Source organism: Diceros bicornis, chromosome 18 (assembly GCF_020826845.1).
Source record: "Diceros bicornis minor isolate mBicDic1 chromosome 18, mDicBic1.mat.cur, whole genome shotgun sequence".
Taxonomy (NCBI): domain Eukaryota; kingdom Metazoa; phylum Chordata; class Mammalia; order Perissodactyla; family Rhinocerotidae; genus Diceros; species Diceros bicornis.
The window spans coordinates 24,332,097-24,350,763 of NC_080757.1; the positions used below are offsets into that span (position 1 = coordinate 24,332,097).

General features: G+C 40.4%; 1 protein-coding gene across 2 annotated transcripts in view; it reads left to right on the forward strand.

The window, feature by feature from the left end:
- The window catches only part of TAF15 (TATA-box binding protein associated factor 15), a 28,142-nt gene extending 18,013 nt beyond the window's left edge, over positions 1-10,129 (forward strand). Inside the window, exons 8-17 of one of the 2 annotated variants that reach the window (XM_058560408.1) lie at positions 1,621-1,655; positions 2,277-2,309; positions 3,799-3,908; positions 4,882-5,011; positions 7,239-7,331; positions 8,029-8,110; positions 8,227-8,315; positions 8,437-8,709; positions 8,926-8,953; positions 10,007-10,129. In XM_058560408.1, coding sequence (XP_058416391.1) covers positions 1,621-1,655; positions 2,277-2,309; positions 3,799-3,908; positions 4,882-5,011; positions 7,239-7,331; positions 8,029-8,110; positions 8,227-8,315; positions 8,437-8,709; positions 8,926-8,953; positions 10,007-10,046 — 913 coding nt within the window. In that variant the 3' untranslated portion in view covers positions 10,047-10,129. Of the gene's footprint in view, positions 1-1,620; positions 1,656-2,276; positions 2,310-3,798; positions 3,909-4,881; positions 5,012-7,238; positions 7,332-8,028; positions 8,111-8,226; positions 8,316-8,436; positions 8,954-10,006 lie in introns of both variants that reach the window. The other variant, XM_058560407.1, reaches the window with a different exon arrangement.
- The last annotated feature ends 8,538 nt before the right edge of the window (positions 10,130-18,667 follow it).

The following is an 18,667-nucleotide window of genomic DNA, read 5'->3' on the forward strand; positions in this document are numbered from 1 at the left end:
CCTATTTAAAAAACCTCCTTTATCCTGAGGAGTTTAACCTCCTGACATAGGAATGTGGGCTTAATATTTTCACTAGTTCTTTTATCACTTTTGGAGTTCTGATGACCATCTTTAAAGAAACCTGAGATAGCTTGGTTTCTAGTAATAAGATTTTTAGCAGTTTAATCTCAAGAACTCTCTTGGCTTCCCTTTCTTAAGCAGTTAAGCGGTGATATACAGGTCATTTAAAAGCGTAGGGAGGGCTTGGGTAATGTCCTGAAAGAGATGTCTTAGAGACTCAGTAGGAAACTATATGTATATGAAGGACCTGAGCTTCACATTGTCTACATGGCCTTCAGATAGCCTTATTCTCCTTTCCAGGCTTCCTGGAAATCAAATAAAAATTAATAGCAAATTAAGATGTATGTGTCTATACCTAAGCTGGTTGCAAGGGAAAATTTTTAGTAGTAGAATAGTAGTAGTAGAATAGACTTATTTTAAGGGAAGAATGCTTTCTTACTTAGAGTGGCTTTTCTCAGAATGGCTTAGAAAAGCCATGTAGAGGGCAATGTTGTCACTAAAGGTAAGGCTTTTAAGCAGTGAAGAGATATTAGTATATTGGATTAGTTTCTTGAGTTATAGTAGAAAAAGATTAGTAGTAGTAGAAGATTTGATACTACCATCTGAAAACCTGTGTTTATTTCCGTGTCAGCTCATGAATCTTAGAGGATTACGTAATTCAGTCAAGAGAAACAAACTTTTAATGTATGAGTATTTAAAGAGTTTTTTGATAAGAGAGATCTTAGATTTCTTACATAAAGCTATGCACACAAGGACCATTGACTTATCTGGCAGTGGAAATTTGCCCAAGTCATTTTCTTATGGGCAGCTGCAGTATTGGAGTATATTGCATTCTGTCTCTGATATGGTCTATTGGTTGGTGTACAGAGCATTTGGCAGCGTGAATCTCAGTAGCTCTGATGTGACAAGATCTAGTATATTATGGTGGGTATGGAGTAGGAGTGCAATTTTAAGTTATGCTGTCTTTTAGTGCTCATTTTATCAGATTTCTGAATGATTTGAAATTTTAATACTGCTTTCGTTCAGGCTCGCTTTTGTGTATATCTCTACCTCACTTTTTTTCTTCATCTCATCGAAACCACTATGTTACGGTATCACAGTAGAACATAGTACTCAAGTCTTTACCTCTCCCATTCTGCTATCAGAATCTTAACCTTGTTATATATTATTGTTCTAATTTTTTTCCTTTTTCTCATATTTTAAAAAATATCCCCTTGGAAAGAATGTTTGCTCTAGATTAGCGTTCCTCATGCTGTGCCTCCAGCTTTAAGTTATGATTAGAATAGTATCCCTTTGGCTTGGGGTTGGGAAGATTTTGAAATGAGTATCTTAGATATGTCCTGCAATAAGCTTGAAAAGGCACCCTTGTGGAAATAGATCCTTGGGAAAACACTTAGGTGACAACATTTTGAAGTCTATGAAATGGAATTTACTGGAAAGTTAGAGGTGCTACTGTTTTCCTAGGCACTCTACTTGTGAGAGTTAAGTGTAGATTGAGCCCAGGGCTCAGCACGTTAGAGACTTAAGGAAGAAATCATTTCTTCAATTTTTCCTCTGCAGTGGTGGTGACCGCGGTGGCTTCAAAAATTTTGGTGGTAAGTGCTGAGTATCCCAAAATGTTTCAGTGGAAATGCTATATAAATCTAAAAGCCACCAATATCCCGCAGACGCAGTCTAAGCCCTTTCTTATTCTGTTGAGGCTGGTGTGTGTTGTGTGCTTTAAAAGAAAATATATATATAAACATATATATATATCAAAGAAAACATTAAAAAGCCAGAGTTGATCTCAAACAGTCCAATGGGTTTCTACACAGTGAATTTGCATGAAAAGAGTCTGTGGTGACCAATGAATGAGACCTTCACTGGATTTTGACAGTACATTTCTTAATAAAGGTAGCTGACATGGTTTTTTTAAATTATTAGGGTTTTCCAATCAGCCTTCACAACCAGAGTTTAACAAAGTGATACTAGCATAATGCCAAAGTGGCAGGTGCCGTCTGGGACAAGTTTAAGGAAATATTGACATTCATCCTGATTTCTTAAACTTTTAATAAGACTTAATTTATATATTTACTTTGTAAATCTGTGATGATTGACTTTCAAGGATTTTGGAAGTATTGACTTTTCAGGCCTTGGTTATTATTACTATTTTTTAATGATTTCTAATGAGTTGCCTTAAATAGCTTTCTTTTTCTTTTTCTTTTCTTTTCTCTTAGGTCCCAGGGATTATGGACCCAGACCAGATGCTGGTAAGGTTTATGGTAGTTTGTGACTTTGCCATTAAGAGAATGTTAGTTTTCCATTTTTTTCAAGGAAAAAGTGTGTCTATTTAGAGGATTTATTACAAGAGGAAGATTTAATTTGATAGTGTTGCCAGAACTTGGGAACTTCACTTCTATAAAGACATACCAGAGAAAACTTTAGGGGGATTGATTGTAAAGCTTGCTGGGTAAAATTGCATTTTTGCTTTCCTAGGTTCTACTTTTCTTTTGTGAAGAAATAGTACTTGAGGGCTGGCCCGGAGGCGCAAACAGTTTGGTGCACGCGCTCTGCTGCGGCAGCCCAGGGTTCGCCGGTTCAGATCCCGGGCACGCACTGACGCACTGTTTGGCAGGCCATGCTGTGGCGGCATCCCATATAAGGTGGAGGAAGATGGGCACGGATGTTAGCCCAGGGCCAGTCTTGCTTAGCAAAAAAAAAAAAAGGAGGATTGGCAGATGTTAGCACAGGGCTGATCTCCTCACACACACACAAAAAAGAAATAGTACTTGATTTCGTACTGCTCAGTAGCATTATTTATTTAATTACTACAAATCAGATTTGGAAGATTTGGTAGGATTGGGGAGTTAGAAGTAGAAAAGCTGTGTTGAAGAAAATATAACACTGGAGTGGTAGTCTGCTTAGTGGGCCTAAGAAACTTGAATTCATACATGAAAGAGTTGTCTCACTCTGAGCAGAGGTCACTAATTTCATGTGGCTTTTTATTTTTAAATGAAATTCAAGGCTACCTGGAGCCTTTTGAAAGTTATGATTTAGAGATTAAAAATCTATTTGAGCCGAAAAATTTTAATATATATTGAAATCAGAACTTTTGTTTTTATTAAGATGCCAAAGTATTCTATATGGATGGCAATTTCTGAATTATCCCTTGATGGACTGAATTTTTGTACATCTTTCTTACTTTGTTGTACTAATCCAAAAGTGTGCGTGTAAGGTAAGGTGTGTGTCAAGGTGCCCCTACCCTCTGGTATATGCAAAGCTTATTGCAGTGAACGGGAAACCAGCAATTCTGCTTGGCTTGCTTCAAAGTCCGAAGTGTCAGATTTGGGGAATTTTCTACTAGAGAGCCTTAAAACTATTGATTAGCCATGATTAAGACTCTCCAAAGAAAGGAATGCTAATTTATACTAACTTTCTTCATCTCTTCATGAGCTCTAGTCCTGTATCTGAATTTGAAGAGGGAGATTTGTAAGACCTCCCTTAATTGGTCTGTGTATTTCACATGGTATGGACTTGATGTACTTTACCTGAAATTTAGTTGTAAGGATTGATCTACTATAAAATAACTATTGTGACCACTTTGCATGTTTATATAAGATTTTTTGTATATTGGTCCTTTTTCCTTTTGGTCATAGAAACAGTTGAATATTGGACAATGAATTATTGTTCTTGATTACTAAATACGATGTAGTAAAACCTAAAAATATGTGAAATTAACCATAATTTTTTTCCCCTTAGATTCAGAATCTGATAATTCAGATAACAACACAATCTTTGTGCAAGGACTTGGGGAGGGTGTGTCTACAGATCAAGTGGGGGAGTTCTTTAAACAAATAGGAATTATCAAGGTGAGTAAAAAGTATGGCTTATGTTGAAAATCTCGTGATTATTAACATATTCTGGTTAAGATACATGGATTACATAATAAGCCCATATTCCAGTAAGGCTTGGCTCTTAAAATTTCCTGATGCATATGTTCACTCAAGTCTGTAGGCCTTTGGTAAATGTGCTAAATACATGAAGATTTTATTCTTTGCTTGTGATTATCTTTCCACAGCCTTTCATAGCTTTAGCTTTCAATCTTAGGACTCTGAAAATAGTCTGCCTAGCTCCTAAAATTGTGAGAACCGAATGAGATTATGAGAACATTTTGTAGATTCTGAAATGCCAGTGTATGTAAACTCAGGTTGTTACTAACAACTTTTTATTTTGTCATTTCATGTCTGTGCTACATATCAGTCCAGTATATAATGCTTTCTTTTATAACTTGTTTATTGTTCACCTAAGTGTCTTGTGCATGGTTTTGTGTATTATTTTTCATCTCTTTAACTAGAAAGCAGCATTTAGAGCAGTGTTAGTCGATTGTAGCATTTGCTTGAAATCAGTTTGCAGTTGTCCTTGTCTTTGTGTCTGTGGAATTACTTTTTTTTTTTTCTAATTCTTGGGGAGTTAAAATTTCTTAAGAAATTAATCACACGTGAAATATTAAAAAAAATTCACACAGTTCTGAAAAGTAAAAATTCTTCTTTGTCTTCCACTCGGATCCCAGCCGAACCCAGAGTGTACACCTTAGTGGTAGTCTGTTGATTTGTTTGGTGAACATTCTTCCTGACCCTTTCTTTTTATGTTTTACAAGGTATATATTTACATGAAGCATTATCTACGTTTATTTTTTTGAGGGTTTAAAGAAATTATATATAGATAAAAAGTATACTGTGTATCATGGATACATGAATTCCTTTTAGAAAAAATCTTTAATTATCTATATGGTTCATGATCACTTTTTCTTAAAATATTAACACCAACTTGTTTGTTCCTCAGACAAACAAGAAGACTGGAAAACCAATGATAAACCTGTACACAGACAAGGATACGGGGAAGCCAAAAGGGGAGGCAACAGTGTCATTTGATGACCCTCCTTCAGCTAAGGCAGCCATTGACTGGTTTGATGGTATACCTCATTCATATAGTTTCAACATGCAGTTTGGATAAATGTTTTCTAGTCTTGACGTCAAAATATGTTCTGGTAGTGGTTATTTTCATGTTTACTTTGGTAGATAGTCTATTAAGAATACAGGCCAGAGTTTTTACATACCTTTAGAAATGAGATGAGCTCTCTTCTTGTTTGTCTAGAGTATTTCCGTATATCATACCTTGTGCTTGAGGCCACCCTGATAGAGATGTAGAGGATTGGCCTGGTTGACTCTATATACTTTTTAAATTTAGATTAATTTCTCTTCAGATATAAAATTAACACATACTTAGAAAAAATAGTAAGACTTTTTTCCCCCTTGAAAATAAGAAAATATAGAAAAGTAGAAGAAAAGAGTAAAGCGTCAATAGCTCTCTACTCAGAGATAACCACTGATAATATTTAACTTTCCCTCCAGTCTTTTTAAATGTATTTTAAAAATAGTTTATCATTATTACTCCAAATGTAAAAATGCTTTTTTCACTTAACATTTTAACATAGTAATTTCCCCATGTTATTATAAATTCATTGTTTTTGTCATACCTTAATTTAATAATAACTAACACAGTGTTTACTGTGGTTTATGGGCTAGGCACAGTTCTAAGAGCTTTACATGCATTAGCTGAGTTTGATCTTCACAGTAACCCTATGAGACAGACACCTTGTTATTACCATTTTACAGATGATGAAACTGAGGCACAGAGAAGCTAAGTAATTTTCAAGATCACAGTAAGTGGCAGAGTTAGGATTCAAACTCAGGCAGTTTAGCTCCACTGTCTCTAAAGTACTTAACCATTCTGTATGACAGACACTTGAAGTGCCTTCTGGTTCTGAGATTATTGCACCTGTGTCTTCCAAATCATAATTGCATTTCTATACTTCATCAAAGACGAGATTGCGATACCCCATCTCTCCTCATCTCCATATTCTTTGTTTTTTTTGCACTAATCTGTCAGGCCCCATCACCTTGCTCTCGATGGCTAGGTCCATTCCTTCTCACTTTTATGCTTTTTTCATAGTTTCTGTGAATCATCAAGCAATTTCTTTTGCTCATATTTTCAAAAATTATTGTGCCTTTTGCCCACAGGGCAGATGAGCGTCTTAAACCTAACTTCATAGTTCACATTTTACCAAGTGTTTCTATAGCTTTTAAAATACGGATCCGTGAATTGCTTCTTGAGTCAAAGTGCTTGTCATAACATCTGACATCGTGGAAAGTTGCCAACCACAATGATTAGGGCCTTGGTCAGGGAACTAAGGCTCCTGAATTTATAACTATTATTTTTTGAATCCTTGGGCATCTTTTCCTTGTATGTCAGTTCTCTTGTTAGCGTAAAGTAAAAAGATTAATTCCTGTCTCTAAGGTCCTGGGGCAGCAGAACATGGATTATGTGTGTATGTATGTAAGTAATCACATATGCACACATTTTTTTTTTTTTTTTGTGAGGAAGATCAGCCCTGAGGTAACATCCATGCCAGTCCCCCTCTTTTTGCTGGGAAAGCCCGGCCCTGAGCTAACATCCGTGCCCGTCTTCCTCCACTGTACGTGGGACACTGCCACAGCATGGCCTGACAAGCGGCGTGTCCGTGTGCGCCCAGGATCCGAACCCGGGCCGCCAGCAGCAGAGCACGCGCACTTAACCGCTACGCCACGGGGCCGGCCCCACATTACTTTTAATGATAGTATTTGCCTATGGTTAAAAAAAAAAAAAAGTCAAATAGTACCAAGAGTATATAGTAAAAAGTCAGTTTCCTTTCCACCTTTGACCCCTAGTAATCTCGTTTCCCCTACTGAGAGTTAAGCACAATAGGCAGTTTATATACAAGCATATGTGCGCATATTATAGGTACGGATGCACATGCATACGCACACATGCGTACACACACACTCATTCCCTTTAAAAAACAGAAATGGTAGCATACTACACACATTGTTCTGCACTTGGCTTTTTTCATGTAAAATATTAGATACGGTTTTTTTTTTCGCTTAGTAAGAAGTGACTATTTCCAAGTGACAGATCTGCTCTGTGTAATAGGTTGTCTCATGTCTTAGCACTGTTACCTTGACTATTTGGAACACTAGTGTGTTTGAATTTCTATGAGGACATGTCAGTAATTCCTCTGAAACTGAAAATTTCCAAGACAGTTTTATATTTTTGTTGAGAGTGGAGTAGCACTTTTTTCAAAACCATTTTCTTTTTTTTAGGAAAAGAATTCCATGGCAACATCATTAAAGTGTCCTTTGCCACCAGAAGACCTGAATTTATGAGAGGAGGTGGAAGTGGAGGTGGGCGGCGAGGTAAGATACTTGGTGCGCACAGGCCTGGATATTATACAGAGGGTTTGATTTTGAGTCCATGTTTTGTCTCTGTTGTGTGAACTTGCTACATCCTCTTTCTCCCCCTAGGTCTTTTTCCTTCTATCTTATAGTGAGGGTGGGTACTGAATTGGGGATTAGGTAAATAAGATGTCATAATAGCTAAGAAAGTAGTGGAAGAAGGTTCTAGAAATCCTTTTGGAAAGCTATATAGCAGTTTGTTGTTCACCTGGTAATCAGGAGGCAGTTGTTTAAATGATACTTAGTTAGGGATGTTCATCTGACCAATTTGTGAGTTCCCTGATAACAGTTACTGCCAGCGCTTTCATTTCCATTGTGTTTAATTCCTCAAATTTGGAATATGTCTTCTCACTTAATGTTTATCACTGAGATTCTCAAACTAAGGAGGGTATTCTAGAAAGTCGACTTTGAAGTTTTTTAGTGCATTATTTGCCCTGTAACTTGTGCTTGGGGTCTTTTCCCACATTTCCTACATTTGCTAAGTAAAGCCTCAAATCAAAGAATCACAGAATTAACGCCCATAAAAAGTTAATTTTTTTGGGTGGCTGCCTGGTTATTGATGGGCGCTTGCTCTTAGTTCTTTCATCTGGTGCTTTTCCTCTGCTTTGGTAATGTCTGCTGCTGATTTTTTTTCACCTCCCCCCCTACTTCCCCTCAGGCCGTGGCGGATATAGAGGCCGTGGAGGCTTTCAGGGGAGAGGTGGAGACCCCAAAAGTGGGGACTGGGTTTGCCCTAATCCGTAAGTATCCCATTTATTTTGGTGGGAGTAGGAGTTGGGATGGGGGTTGGAGGGTACAAGAGGGGGTTCTGAGTCCACTGGAAACTATTGAGCATTTTATTTTCCTCCTTTCTCAGGTCATGTGGAAATATGAACTTTGCTCGAAGGAATTCTTGCAATCAGTGCAATGAGCCCAGACCTGAGGACTCTCGTCCCTCAGGAGGAGGTAGGTCAGCCCTTTGGGTCAGCCTTGTAACAGCATCTACGTGGTATTTGTTTTCAGACTAGCATTAAGGAGGCTTTACGTTATTCTACTGGCCTCATTGGTTTGCATTTCTACTTTGCAGATTTCCGGGGAAGAGGCTACGGTGGAGAGAGGGGCTACAGAGGTCGTGGGGGCAGAGGTGGAGACCGAGGTGGCTATGGTGCCGACAGAAGTGGGGGTGGCTATGGTGGAGACAGAAGTGGCGGAGGTGGCTACGGAGGAGATAGAAGTGGGGGTGGCTATGGTGGAGACAGAAGTGGGGGCGGCTATGGTGGAGACAGAGGAGGTGGTTATGGTGGGGACCGAGGAGGCGGCTATGGAGGAGACCGAGGAGGCGGCTATGGAGGAGACCGAGGTGGTGGCTATGGTGGAGACCGAGGAGGCTATGGTGGAGACCGAGGAGGCTATGGTGGAGACCGAGGAGGCTATGGTGGAGATCGAGGAGGCTATGGAGGAGACCGAAGTGGGGGGGGCTACGGAGGAGACCGTGGTGGCGGTGGTGGCTATGGTGGAGACCGAAGTGGAGGCTACGGAGGAGACAGGAGTGGTGGCGGCTATGGAGGAGACCGAGGTGGCTATGGAGGCAAAATGGGAGGAAGGTGAGTATTAGAATGTACTTGTTAACTTTTTTACCTCAGTGCTCATAGATTTTAGGGTCTAAGCTCTTTTTGTCACATTTTCTTCTAATTGTCCAGTCTTTTGGAACTTGCATTTCTTGTTAGCAACTCTCTCAGTTAGGATAGAGAAAATCCATTTAGTTCCCTGCTAAGCAGGGAACTAAAATTCATTTTGTGTTGGAAATCCTTATTTGTAAATCTTTATATTTGTATGAGTGTGTGTGTATGTGTGTGTATTATTCTTCCTCTTAGCTAAAGATAATTGAGATTGAGAGAGAATTTGAAACTTCATGTAAATCAGGGTTTCTTAATCTAAGTGAGGGGGTTCAAATCCTGGCTCTACCACTTAACAAGCTGTGTGTGACCTTAGGCAAGTTACTTAACCCTTTGGAGTGTTAGTATTCTCATCTGTAAAATGGGGCTAATATAATACCTCCTTTGTAGAATCGTGTTAGATTACGTTGTAATAGTTGTTGGCCCATAGTAAGCTCTGTATAATTGTTAGCTGTTAGTAACTATCATGTATTGAACACTTCTTACTGTGTGACAAATCCTGTGAACTAGAACTTTAGTTCTAGTCCTTCTGTCAGTTCCATGAGGTAGATGTACTTCCCATTTTATGGAGTAAGAAACATTGAGTAACTTTTCCAAGGTCACATAGCAAGTGGTAAATCCAGAATTCTTACATGAAAGTGTTTGCTTGCTTATTGCACTATGTCATTCTTCTGTTTAGAGTATTAGAATTGCCACAGTCTCTGACCTCCTGAAATACCACAGTGGTTTGGAGTCCTTATTCTAGGTGGAAAATTTTTAAGAGTTAGTGATAGCAAAGCTTGTTCTAGGAACTTTGCAGGTCTTAAAGCTGATAAATTAGACATTTATGAAGCACTTTCTAGGAGTATAAAAATAAATTAGGCATGGTGTCATCCTTAGAAATTGTCAAGCTGATGTCAGTCACAAGCACCCTGAAGTGTCTGATTCTTCCCCTTGGTAGAAAATTAGAATTTAGTCTGGCTCTTTATTTTTCATTCCTAGAAACGACTACAGAAATGATCAGCGCAACCGACCATACTGATGACTGTTGTGAATGTTCCTTTGTCTCTGACATGATCCATAGTGAAATTGCCAGAGTTTTGCCTGCTGCTTTCCTCGTGGCCTCTTCTTGGGTAGTGAAATTAAGTGACATTTGGATTTTTATTTGAGTGGGAGGGCTGGGACAGTTTTTCTTTTAGAAATGTCCATTGAAATTTCCCCCTTTAGTTTACAACCTTCTCCTTCCCAACCCTTAAAGCTAAGTGCGTTGTAAAATATTGCCAAAATGGAAAGTGTTTTGTAATACTGCAATAAAGGCTGCTTGTTTTGTGGACTTTTGTACATTAGTGCATTGTTCTGTCACATTCAGGCTTCAGTTACAGCAGACTCTAACCCTAAAGAATTAGGAAATGAATTCTACTTCATTAAGTTAAAATGTTACTTTTAACAGTATGTATTGAGCTCCTAGTCTGTTTAGAGTAGTAGTTTCCAAGAATGACTGCATATCAGAATCATCCAAGAAGGTTATTAAAATTACAGATTCCTAGGCCTCACCCAGGTCTACTGGATCAGAACTTAGTGGGGTGTGGGGAGCTAGGGTTGGGAATCTTTATGTGTATCAAGCTCACCAGGTGATTTTGAAACAGTGTAGTTCCATTTTACAGGAGAACCATTTATTTAGGGCAGTGTTCCAGATGCGCTGGGAATGTGGAGGTCTAAGGGCTAGGTAGGAAGAGTAAGGGTTTGACAAGCCGGGGTTAAAATACCAATGTATGGGATGTGTTATTTGGTATTCATTAGAGAACTGTTTCTCCTATCCTTACCAAGGGTAAGACACTGCACCAGATGCTGGATATGTTGCCTATCAAGCAAACAGGCGGGGGCCAGCCCGGTGGCGCAAGCGGTTAAGTGTGCGCGCTCTGCTGCGGCGGCCCGGGGTTCGTCGGTTCGGATCCTGGGCGCACACAGATGCACCGCTTGTCAGGCCATGCTGTGGCGGCGTCCCATATAAAGTGGAGGAAGATGGGCACGGATGTTAGCCTAGGGCCAGTCTTCCTCAGCAAAAAAAAAAGAGGGGGGGAGGATTGGTAGATGTTAGCTCAGTGCTGATCTTCCTCACACACACACACAAAAAGCAAACAGGCAATATGCAGTCTGATAAGTGCTCCAGTAAGAATAAGTACAAGGTGCTTTAGGGCTGATTGGAAGGACGCTTAATCTAGTCATGTGGGATTGGGAGGATTTGGTGAGTCTTGAGGATAGAGTAGGAATTGGCCTGGTAAAGAGGCTGGGGTGAGAAAGTGGTGTTCCCAGCAGAAGCCTAATGACATGAACTAAAATCAGGAGTTAAGAGAAAAAGTGAGGAATAGGCTCTGTGCTTGAGGAGAATCCTGTGTAGTGCATTGTGATTGCAGGAGGGAGTGCAAAGATGGGCATGCAAATGATAAGACTGGAGAGAGAAACAAGCTCTATGATAAGGTCCTTTCATTTCATTTTTCCCCTGCTTCCAAACAGGGAGTCATTAAAAGATTTTAAGCAGGGGAGTGGCCTGACCTGAGTGGCATCAACTGAAGGATGATTATGACTGCCTTGTTGAGAGGCTGAAATAGGGACAGAATGGTAGGCCAAATGAGAGATGATATTGGTCTGAGCTCAGATAGGACTGGACAAGGAGGCGATAACTAAATAGATTTGAGAAATGAGAGAAATTTGACAGGATTTGTCTGGATATCAGAAACAGTGGGAAGGGAAGAGTCGGGTTTCTGGCCTGGGCAGTTGGGTAGATGTGCTGTTGATTGAAATAAGAAACACTGGGAAAGTAACCAGGTTTGGGAGCAAGATGAGGGGAATTCAGTTTTGAGTATGTTGAGTTTGGGGCACTTGTGAAACTTCCAAGTAGAGACATCCAGTAGGCAGCTGAGTGTGCAGATCTTTAGCTCAGAAAACAGTGGCATTCAATATTAACGCCCTTCTGATTTTCTTCCTTCCTGACTTCTCTCTTTTGCTAGCTTGTCTACTTGACCTTTACATGTTAGAAGTTTCTCAGGGCTTTTTCTGATCCCTTCTCTTTTTTATTTACACTCACTTTTATCCTGGGTGAACTCATTGAGGCTGTGGCTTTAAATACCATCTAATATGGTGATGAATACCAAATTCATGTCTCCAGTCCTGACCTATCCCCTTAACTGTGGATTATATGCAGCTGCCTACTTGACCTTTCCACACTGAACAGAACTTTTTTTTTTGGTGACTCCACCAGGACTGAACAGAACTTTTGATCTCCCCCTCCACGTCAGTTTGTCTCTTCTAGTCTTCCTTCCTCATTTCGGTAAATGTCTTCACCATCCCCCCAGATCAGATCAGATGGAATCAACTTAGAGTTTACACTTGATTTCTCTCTCATTCATCATGTACCTGCAATTCTGTTTAATTCTGCCTCCAAAATATATCCTGAAACCATCTTTATATTCTCAGTTACAGTCCTGGTATGAGCCACAGTCATCTCTCTGTTGGAGAATTGCAATAGCCCATTAATAGGTCTCTCTATACAATCTTGCCCCTCTAAATTTCACACAGCAGCCAAACAATACTATAAGATATAAATCAGACTGTATGTCATACCTCTTTAAAATCATTTCAATAACTTTCCATTGCATGTAGGCTATCAAGTCCTTATCCTGGCTTCTAAAGCCTTATATGATCTGGCCTCTGTCTCTCCGATCTCATGGTATAACATTTATCCATACTTAGATTGCTTTAACCACATTGGTCAAAATTCTCAATGGTACCAAATATGCTTCTGCTTCAGTATCTTTGCAAATGCTTTGTCTAGGATTCTCTTCACTCAAATATGCACATGGTTGACTCTTTTTCACTACAGTGTTGGGTCAAATTCCACCCTCCCTCCCTCCCAGGTCTTCGCTGGCCTTCCTATCTAAAATAGTGCTTCTTCCCAGTCATTCTCACATCACCCCTTATAATGTCATCACAGTACTTATCACTGTTTGAAATGTTCTTTTTGTGGTTGCTGATTTCTCTTTCCGCCATTAGAATATAAACTCTAGGAGAGTAGGGAACTTTGTTCACTGTTCTACCCCAGGGCCTAGAACAGTGTCAGGTACTCAATGAATATTGACTAAAGGAATCTATTCTAGATTTGAGAGTCATTAGTAGGTAAATGGTAATTAAAGTGATGAGAGTGGGTATGATTAAAATAAGACTATCTAGAGTAGTGCGTCTCCATCCTAGCTGTATACTAGAATTAGCCAGGAAGTTTTTTAAAACACAAGGATATCTGGGCTCCACACCAAAACAATGAAATCTGTGAGGCCTGGGCATTTTTAAAAAAGAGCCCCAGTTGATTCTAATGGTTTTGGAAGATAGTACAGTCATGTGCCACGTAATGGCATTTTGGTCAATGACAGACTGCATTTATGTTGGTGGTCTCATAAGATTATAATGGAGCTGAAAAGTTCCTGTTGTCTAGTGATGGCGTAGCTGTTGTAAGGTCGTAGTGCAATGTATTACTCGTATTTGTGGTGATGCTGGTGTAAACAAACCTGTGCTGCCAGTTGTATAAAAATGTAGCACAATTATGTACAGTATATAATACTTGATAATAAACAATTGTTACTGTTGTATATATTTACTGTACTTCTTATCTTTTAGACTGTACTCTTTCTACTTAAAAAAAAGTAAAACAGTATGCTGTGGTGTGCCAACAGCAGCCTCAAACAATTCGTGTTTACTCTGTCTTTTTTTTTTTTTGGGAGGAAGATCAGCCCTGAGCTAACATCCATGCTAATCCTCCTCTTTTTGCTGAGGAAGACCGGCTCTGAGCTAACATCTATTGTCAATCCTCCTCCTTTTTTTTCCCCCAAAGCCCCAGCAGATAATTGTATGTCATAGTTGCACATCCTTCTAGTTGCTGTATGTGGGACGCGGCCTCAGCATGGCCGGAGCAGCGGTGTGTTGGTGCGCGCCCGGGATCTGAACCCGGGCCGCCAGTAGCGGAGCGCGTGCACTTAACCGCCAAGCCACGGGACCGGCCCCTACTCTGTCTTGGTTGCATCTTTTTCTCTTGTACTTGATTTAATCTCATGTTTTCTTCATCATGGCCCCTAAGCATACAAAATCCACTGCTTATGTTGCCAGTAAGAAGCTACGTCGAGTAATTGACCTGGAAACAAATTTAAAAGTGAATAAAGACTACGAAGCTGGAAAATCAGTGATGGTTATTGCTTGCCAGTCAGGCGTGTCCCATTCCCCCATAGCTACGATCTTGAGGGACAAGAACAAAGTGATGGGAGTCGGCCCCGTGGCTTAGTGGTTTAAACAATTCAAGAATGGCTATTACATAATGTGAAAATGAGTGGTGAGTCTGTGAGTGCTGATGTGAAGGCAGCTGAAGAATTTTTAGAAACTCTAGATAAGCTGAGTGTGGAGGAAAATTACTTACCTGAATAAATATTCAATGTGGATGAAACCTCCCTATTCTGGAAACAGATGCCTGAAAGGACTTTCATCCATAAGGAGGCCAAGTGAATGCCAGGTTTCAAGCCTCTTAAGGACAGGATAACTTGCTTGGGGGCAATATTGCAGGCTACCAATTAACCCTTTGTGATCTGGCACAGTGAGAACCCCAGGGCCTTCAAGCATATCAATAAGCACACCCTGGCAGTGTGCTACAGGAGCAATAAGTAGTCATGGATGACTCAGCTCTTCTTCCCAGATGCCCTCCTGAATTGCTCTGCCAGCAACATGGAGAAGTATTGTTTAGAGAGTAACATACCTTTCAAAATTTTGCTTATTGTTGATAATGCTCCTGGACATCCTCTTTTTATTAGTGATTTTCATCCGAGTATCAAAGTAGTGTTTCTCCCTCCAGGCACCACCTCTTTGATCCAACCAGTGGATCAAGGAGTTATAGCAGCTTTTAAGGCCTACTCTACTACCTAAAGAGGTCCTTTGCTCAGGCTGTTGCTGCAATTGAGGAAGAGACTGATGCAGTTCTGGAAGGATTACATCTGTGACAGCATCATGAACCTTGCTTGGGCTTGGGGTGATGTCACCAAGGTGTGTATGAATGGCATCCAGAAGACGACACTCAAGAGGTTCGTCCATAACTTCAAAGGATTTGCCAAGGATGAGGAGATTGCAAAAATCGACAGGACTATGATTGAGATGGCAGACAAATTGAACCTGGGTATGGATGAGGATGACATTGAGGAGCTCTTAGAGGTGGTTCCTGAGGAACTGATTAATGACGAGTTGTTGGAACTGGAAGAGGAACACATAGCTGAAGAAGAGGCAAGAGTAAAGGAAACTGCAGGAGAAGAAAAAGGACCCCCAAGAAAATTCACAGTGAAAGGTTTAGCAGAAGCTTTTGCAGACCTCAGCAAACTGCTTTAAATGTTTTGAAAGCATAGACCCCAACACTGAAAGGTTTTCATTAGTAGAGAGGAATGTTCATAGTGTGCTGTCTGCTTCAAGCAAATCTATGCTGAAAAAAGAAAGAAACCACCATGGACATATTTCTGAAAAGAAGGACATCTCCTCACGAAGAGCCTCAGGCAGGTCCTTCAGAAGGTATTCTAGAAGAGAGCATTGTTACCATAGGAGATGACAGCTCCATGCATGTTATTGCCCCTGAAGACCTTCCAGTGGGGTAAGATGAGGAGGTGGAAGACAGTGATATTGATGATCCCGACACTGTGTAGGCCTAGGCTCATGTATGTGTTTGTGTCTTAGTTTTTTTTTGTTTGTTTTTGTTTTTGGTGAGAAAGATTGGCCCTGAGCTAACATCTGTGCCAGTCTTCCTCTATTTTATATGTGGGATGCCGCCACAGCATGGCTTGATGAGTGGTGTGTAGGGCTGCGCCTGGCATCTGAACCTGTGAACTCTGGGCCGCCAAAGCAGAGTGCGTGAACTTAACCACTACGCCACCAGGCAGGCCCCTGTGTCTTAGTTTTTAACAAAAAAGTTTAAAAGGTAAAATACAAAAAATTTTAAAAATAGAAAAGAACTTATAGACTAAGGATATAAAGAAAGAAAATATTTTTGTATAGCTGTATAATGTCTTTGTGTTTTAAGCTGTTATTACAAAAGAATCAAAAAGTTAAAAAAAATTTAAAAGTTTATTTAAAAAGCTAAGGTTAATTTATTGAAGAAAGAAATATTTAAAAAATATTTAGTGTATACTAAGTATACAGAGTATCAAGTCTATAGTCGTGTACAGTAATGTCCTAGGCCTTCACATTCACTCACCACTCACTCACTGACTCACCTGGAGCACCTTCCAGTCCTGTAAGCTCCATTCATGGTAGCTGCTCTATACAGGTGTACCATTTTTTATCTTTTATGCCGTACTTTTACTGTACCTTTTCTATGTTTAGATACACGGATACCGTTGTGTTTCAGTTGCTTACAGTATTCAGTATAGTAACATGCGGTGCGGGTTTGTAGCCTAGGAGCAATAGGCTATATATCATATAGCCTAGGTACCATCTAGGTTTGTCTAAGTACACTATGATGTTTGCACAACGACAAAGTCGCCTAATGACACATTTCTCAGAATGTATCCCCTTCGTTAAGTGATGCATGACTGTGGAGAGAGACGAGCCTAGGACAGAACCCTGAGAAATACTGATATTTAAGGGATAACAGAAGAGGATCCTGAAACAAGAGACTGGGAATGGCCGCTGAGGTGTTGGTGGAACCCCAGGGAAGAATGGATTTATTTTTTTTTTTATTTTATTTTTTGTGAGGAAGATCAGCCCTGAGCTAACATCCGTGCTAATCCTCCTCTTTTTGCTGAGGAAGACTGGCTCTGAGCTAACATCTATTGCCAATCCTCCTCCTTTTTCTCCCAAAGCCCCAGTAGATAGTTGTATGTCACAGTTGCATATCCTTCTAGTTGCTGTATGTGGGACGTGGCCTCAGCATGGCCGGAGAAGTGGTGCGTCGGTGCACGCCTGGGATCCGAACCTGGGCTGCCAGTAGCGGAGCGCGCGCACTTAACCGCTCAGCCACGGGGCTGGCCCATGGAAGAATGGATTTAAAGGAGGGAGAAGCTAATGGTGTCAAGTGCTCAAGCCAGGCCAGGTCATATAAAGGAGAGAAAGCACTCATGTTTAGCAATATGTAAGTTGTAAATTATCTTAGCATAGGGTTTCTCCACCTTGGTACTACTGACATTTTGGGTTGCATAGTTCTTTATTTTGGAGGCTTCCTTGTGCATTGTAGGATGTTTAGTAGCATTCCTAGCCTCTACCATGAGACACCAGTAGCAGCCCCCGATTGTGACAACCAGAAACGTCTTCTGACATTGCCAAATGTCCCTTGGGGGGCAAAATTGCCCCTGTTGAGAATCACTGCCTTAGCAAAAGCAGTTTTGGTAGAGAATTGAATTCTGAACCCAAACTGAAGTGAGATCATGAATATTAGAAATTAGAGAAATGGATACAGGTAATATGGACAACTATTTAAGAATCTTGGGGCTAGCCTGGTGGCTTAGTGGGTAAGTTTGAGCGTTCTGCTTCGGCAGCCCAGGGTTCACTGGTTCAGATCCTGGGCACGGACCTACTCACCGTTCATCAAGCCATGCTGAGGCAGCGTCCCGTCTAGAAGAGCTACAACTCTACAACTATGCTATGCAACTATGTACTGGAGATTTGGGGAGAAAAAGGAAAAAAGAGGAAGATCGGCAACAGATGTTAGCGGAGGGACAATCTTCCTCAAAAAAAAAAAAGAACCTTGATTATGAAGAATGGTTAAAGGTGGGATGAGGTAAGAAGAGGAGGCATCTAGACAGGGATACGGGTTTGTGGGCAGTTATTTTTAAGATAGATGAGAATTGAGCATGTTTATACCCTACTTGGAAGGAAATGGGGATAATTGATGTTGGAATCCCTTGAAGGAGAGCCATCCAGAACACTGGTGGAGGATTTGCCTTAGAAGAGGAGAATGCCTCTTGCATTGTAATTGGAGGTAAGGATAGGTGCCGATGCTGTAATAGTAGTAACAAATGACTAACATTTATTGGGAGATTACTACGTACCGGGCACTGTTATAAGCAGTCTTTGTGTTAACTCATTTAATTCTCACAACAATGCTATGAGGCAAAGAGGTATAGGGAACATTTCATGGAAGAGGTGAATGGTGTAAATGATTGTGATTGACACTGGAAGGGGCTTTTCAGAGGGTACAGTGAGGAACAGAGGCACTGAGAGGTTAAGCAACTTGCCCAAGATCACATCTCTACTAAGTCGCAGAGCCAGGATTCTAACCCAAGCGTCTGGCCTTAGAGCCTGTGCTCTTAACTACTATATATGAGGATGCTTATAATAGAGGGGGCAGGAAGTTGAGGTAATTCCATCTGGTGTATTTTTTTTTCATGAAGAGAAAGTGTAATGGTCTACTGAGATTTGGGGAAGTAATATGATAGAAAGTTTGAGGAGACTGTAGGAAATGTGAGGATAGAGAAGGCTTGAGATAACTGTTGTAGGAAATAGGAAAGTATCATGACTAGGAACACATAAAATTGCCAGACAACAATAAGGGCTCAGTTAAGGAAGGGGCAAGTATTTTGGGGGTACCAGTCTGTACGGATTATGATTTTTCTCCAGCTTTAGTCAGCAACTTGGTTGTAGGAACAGAGGCAA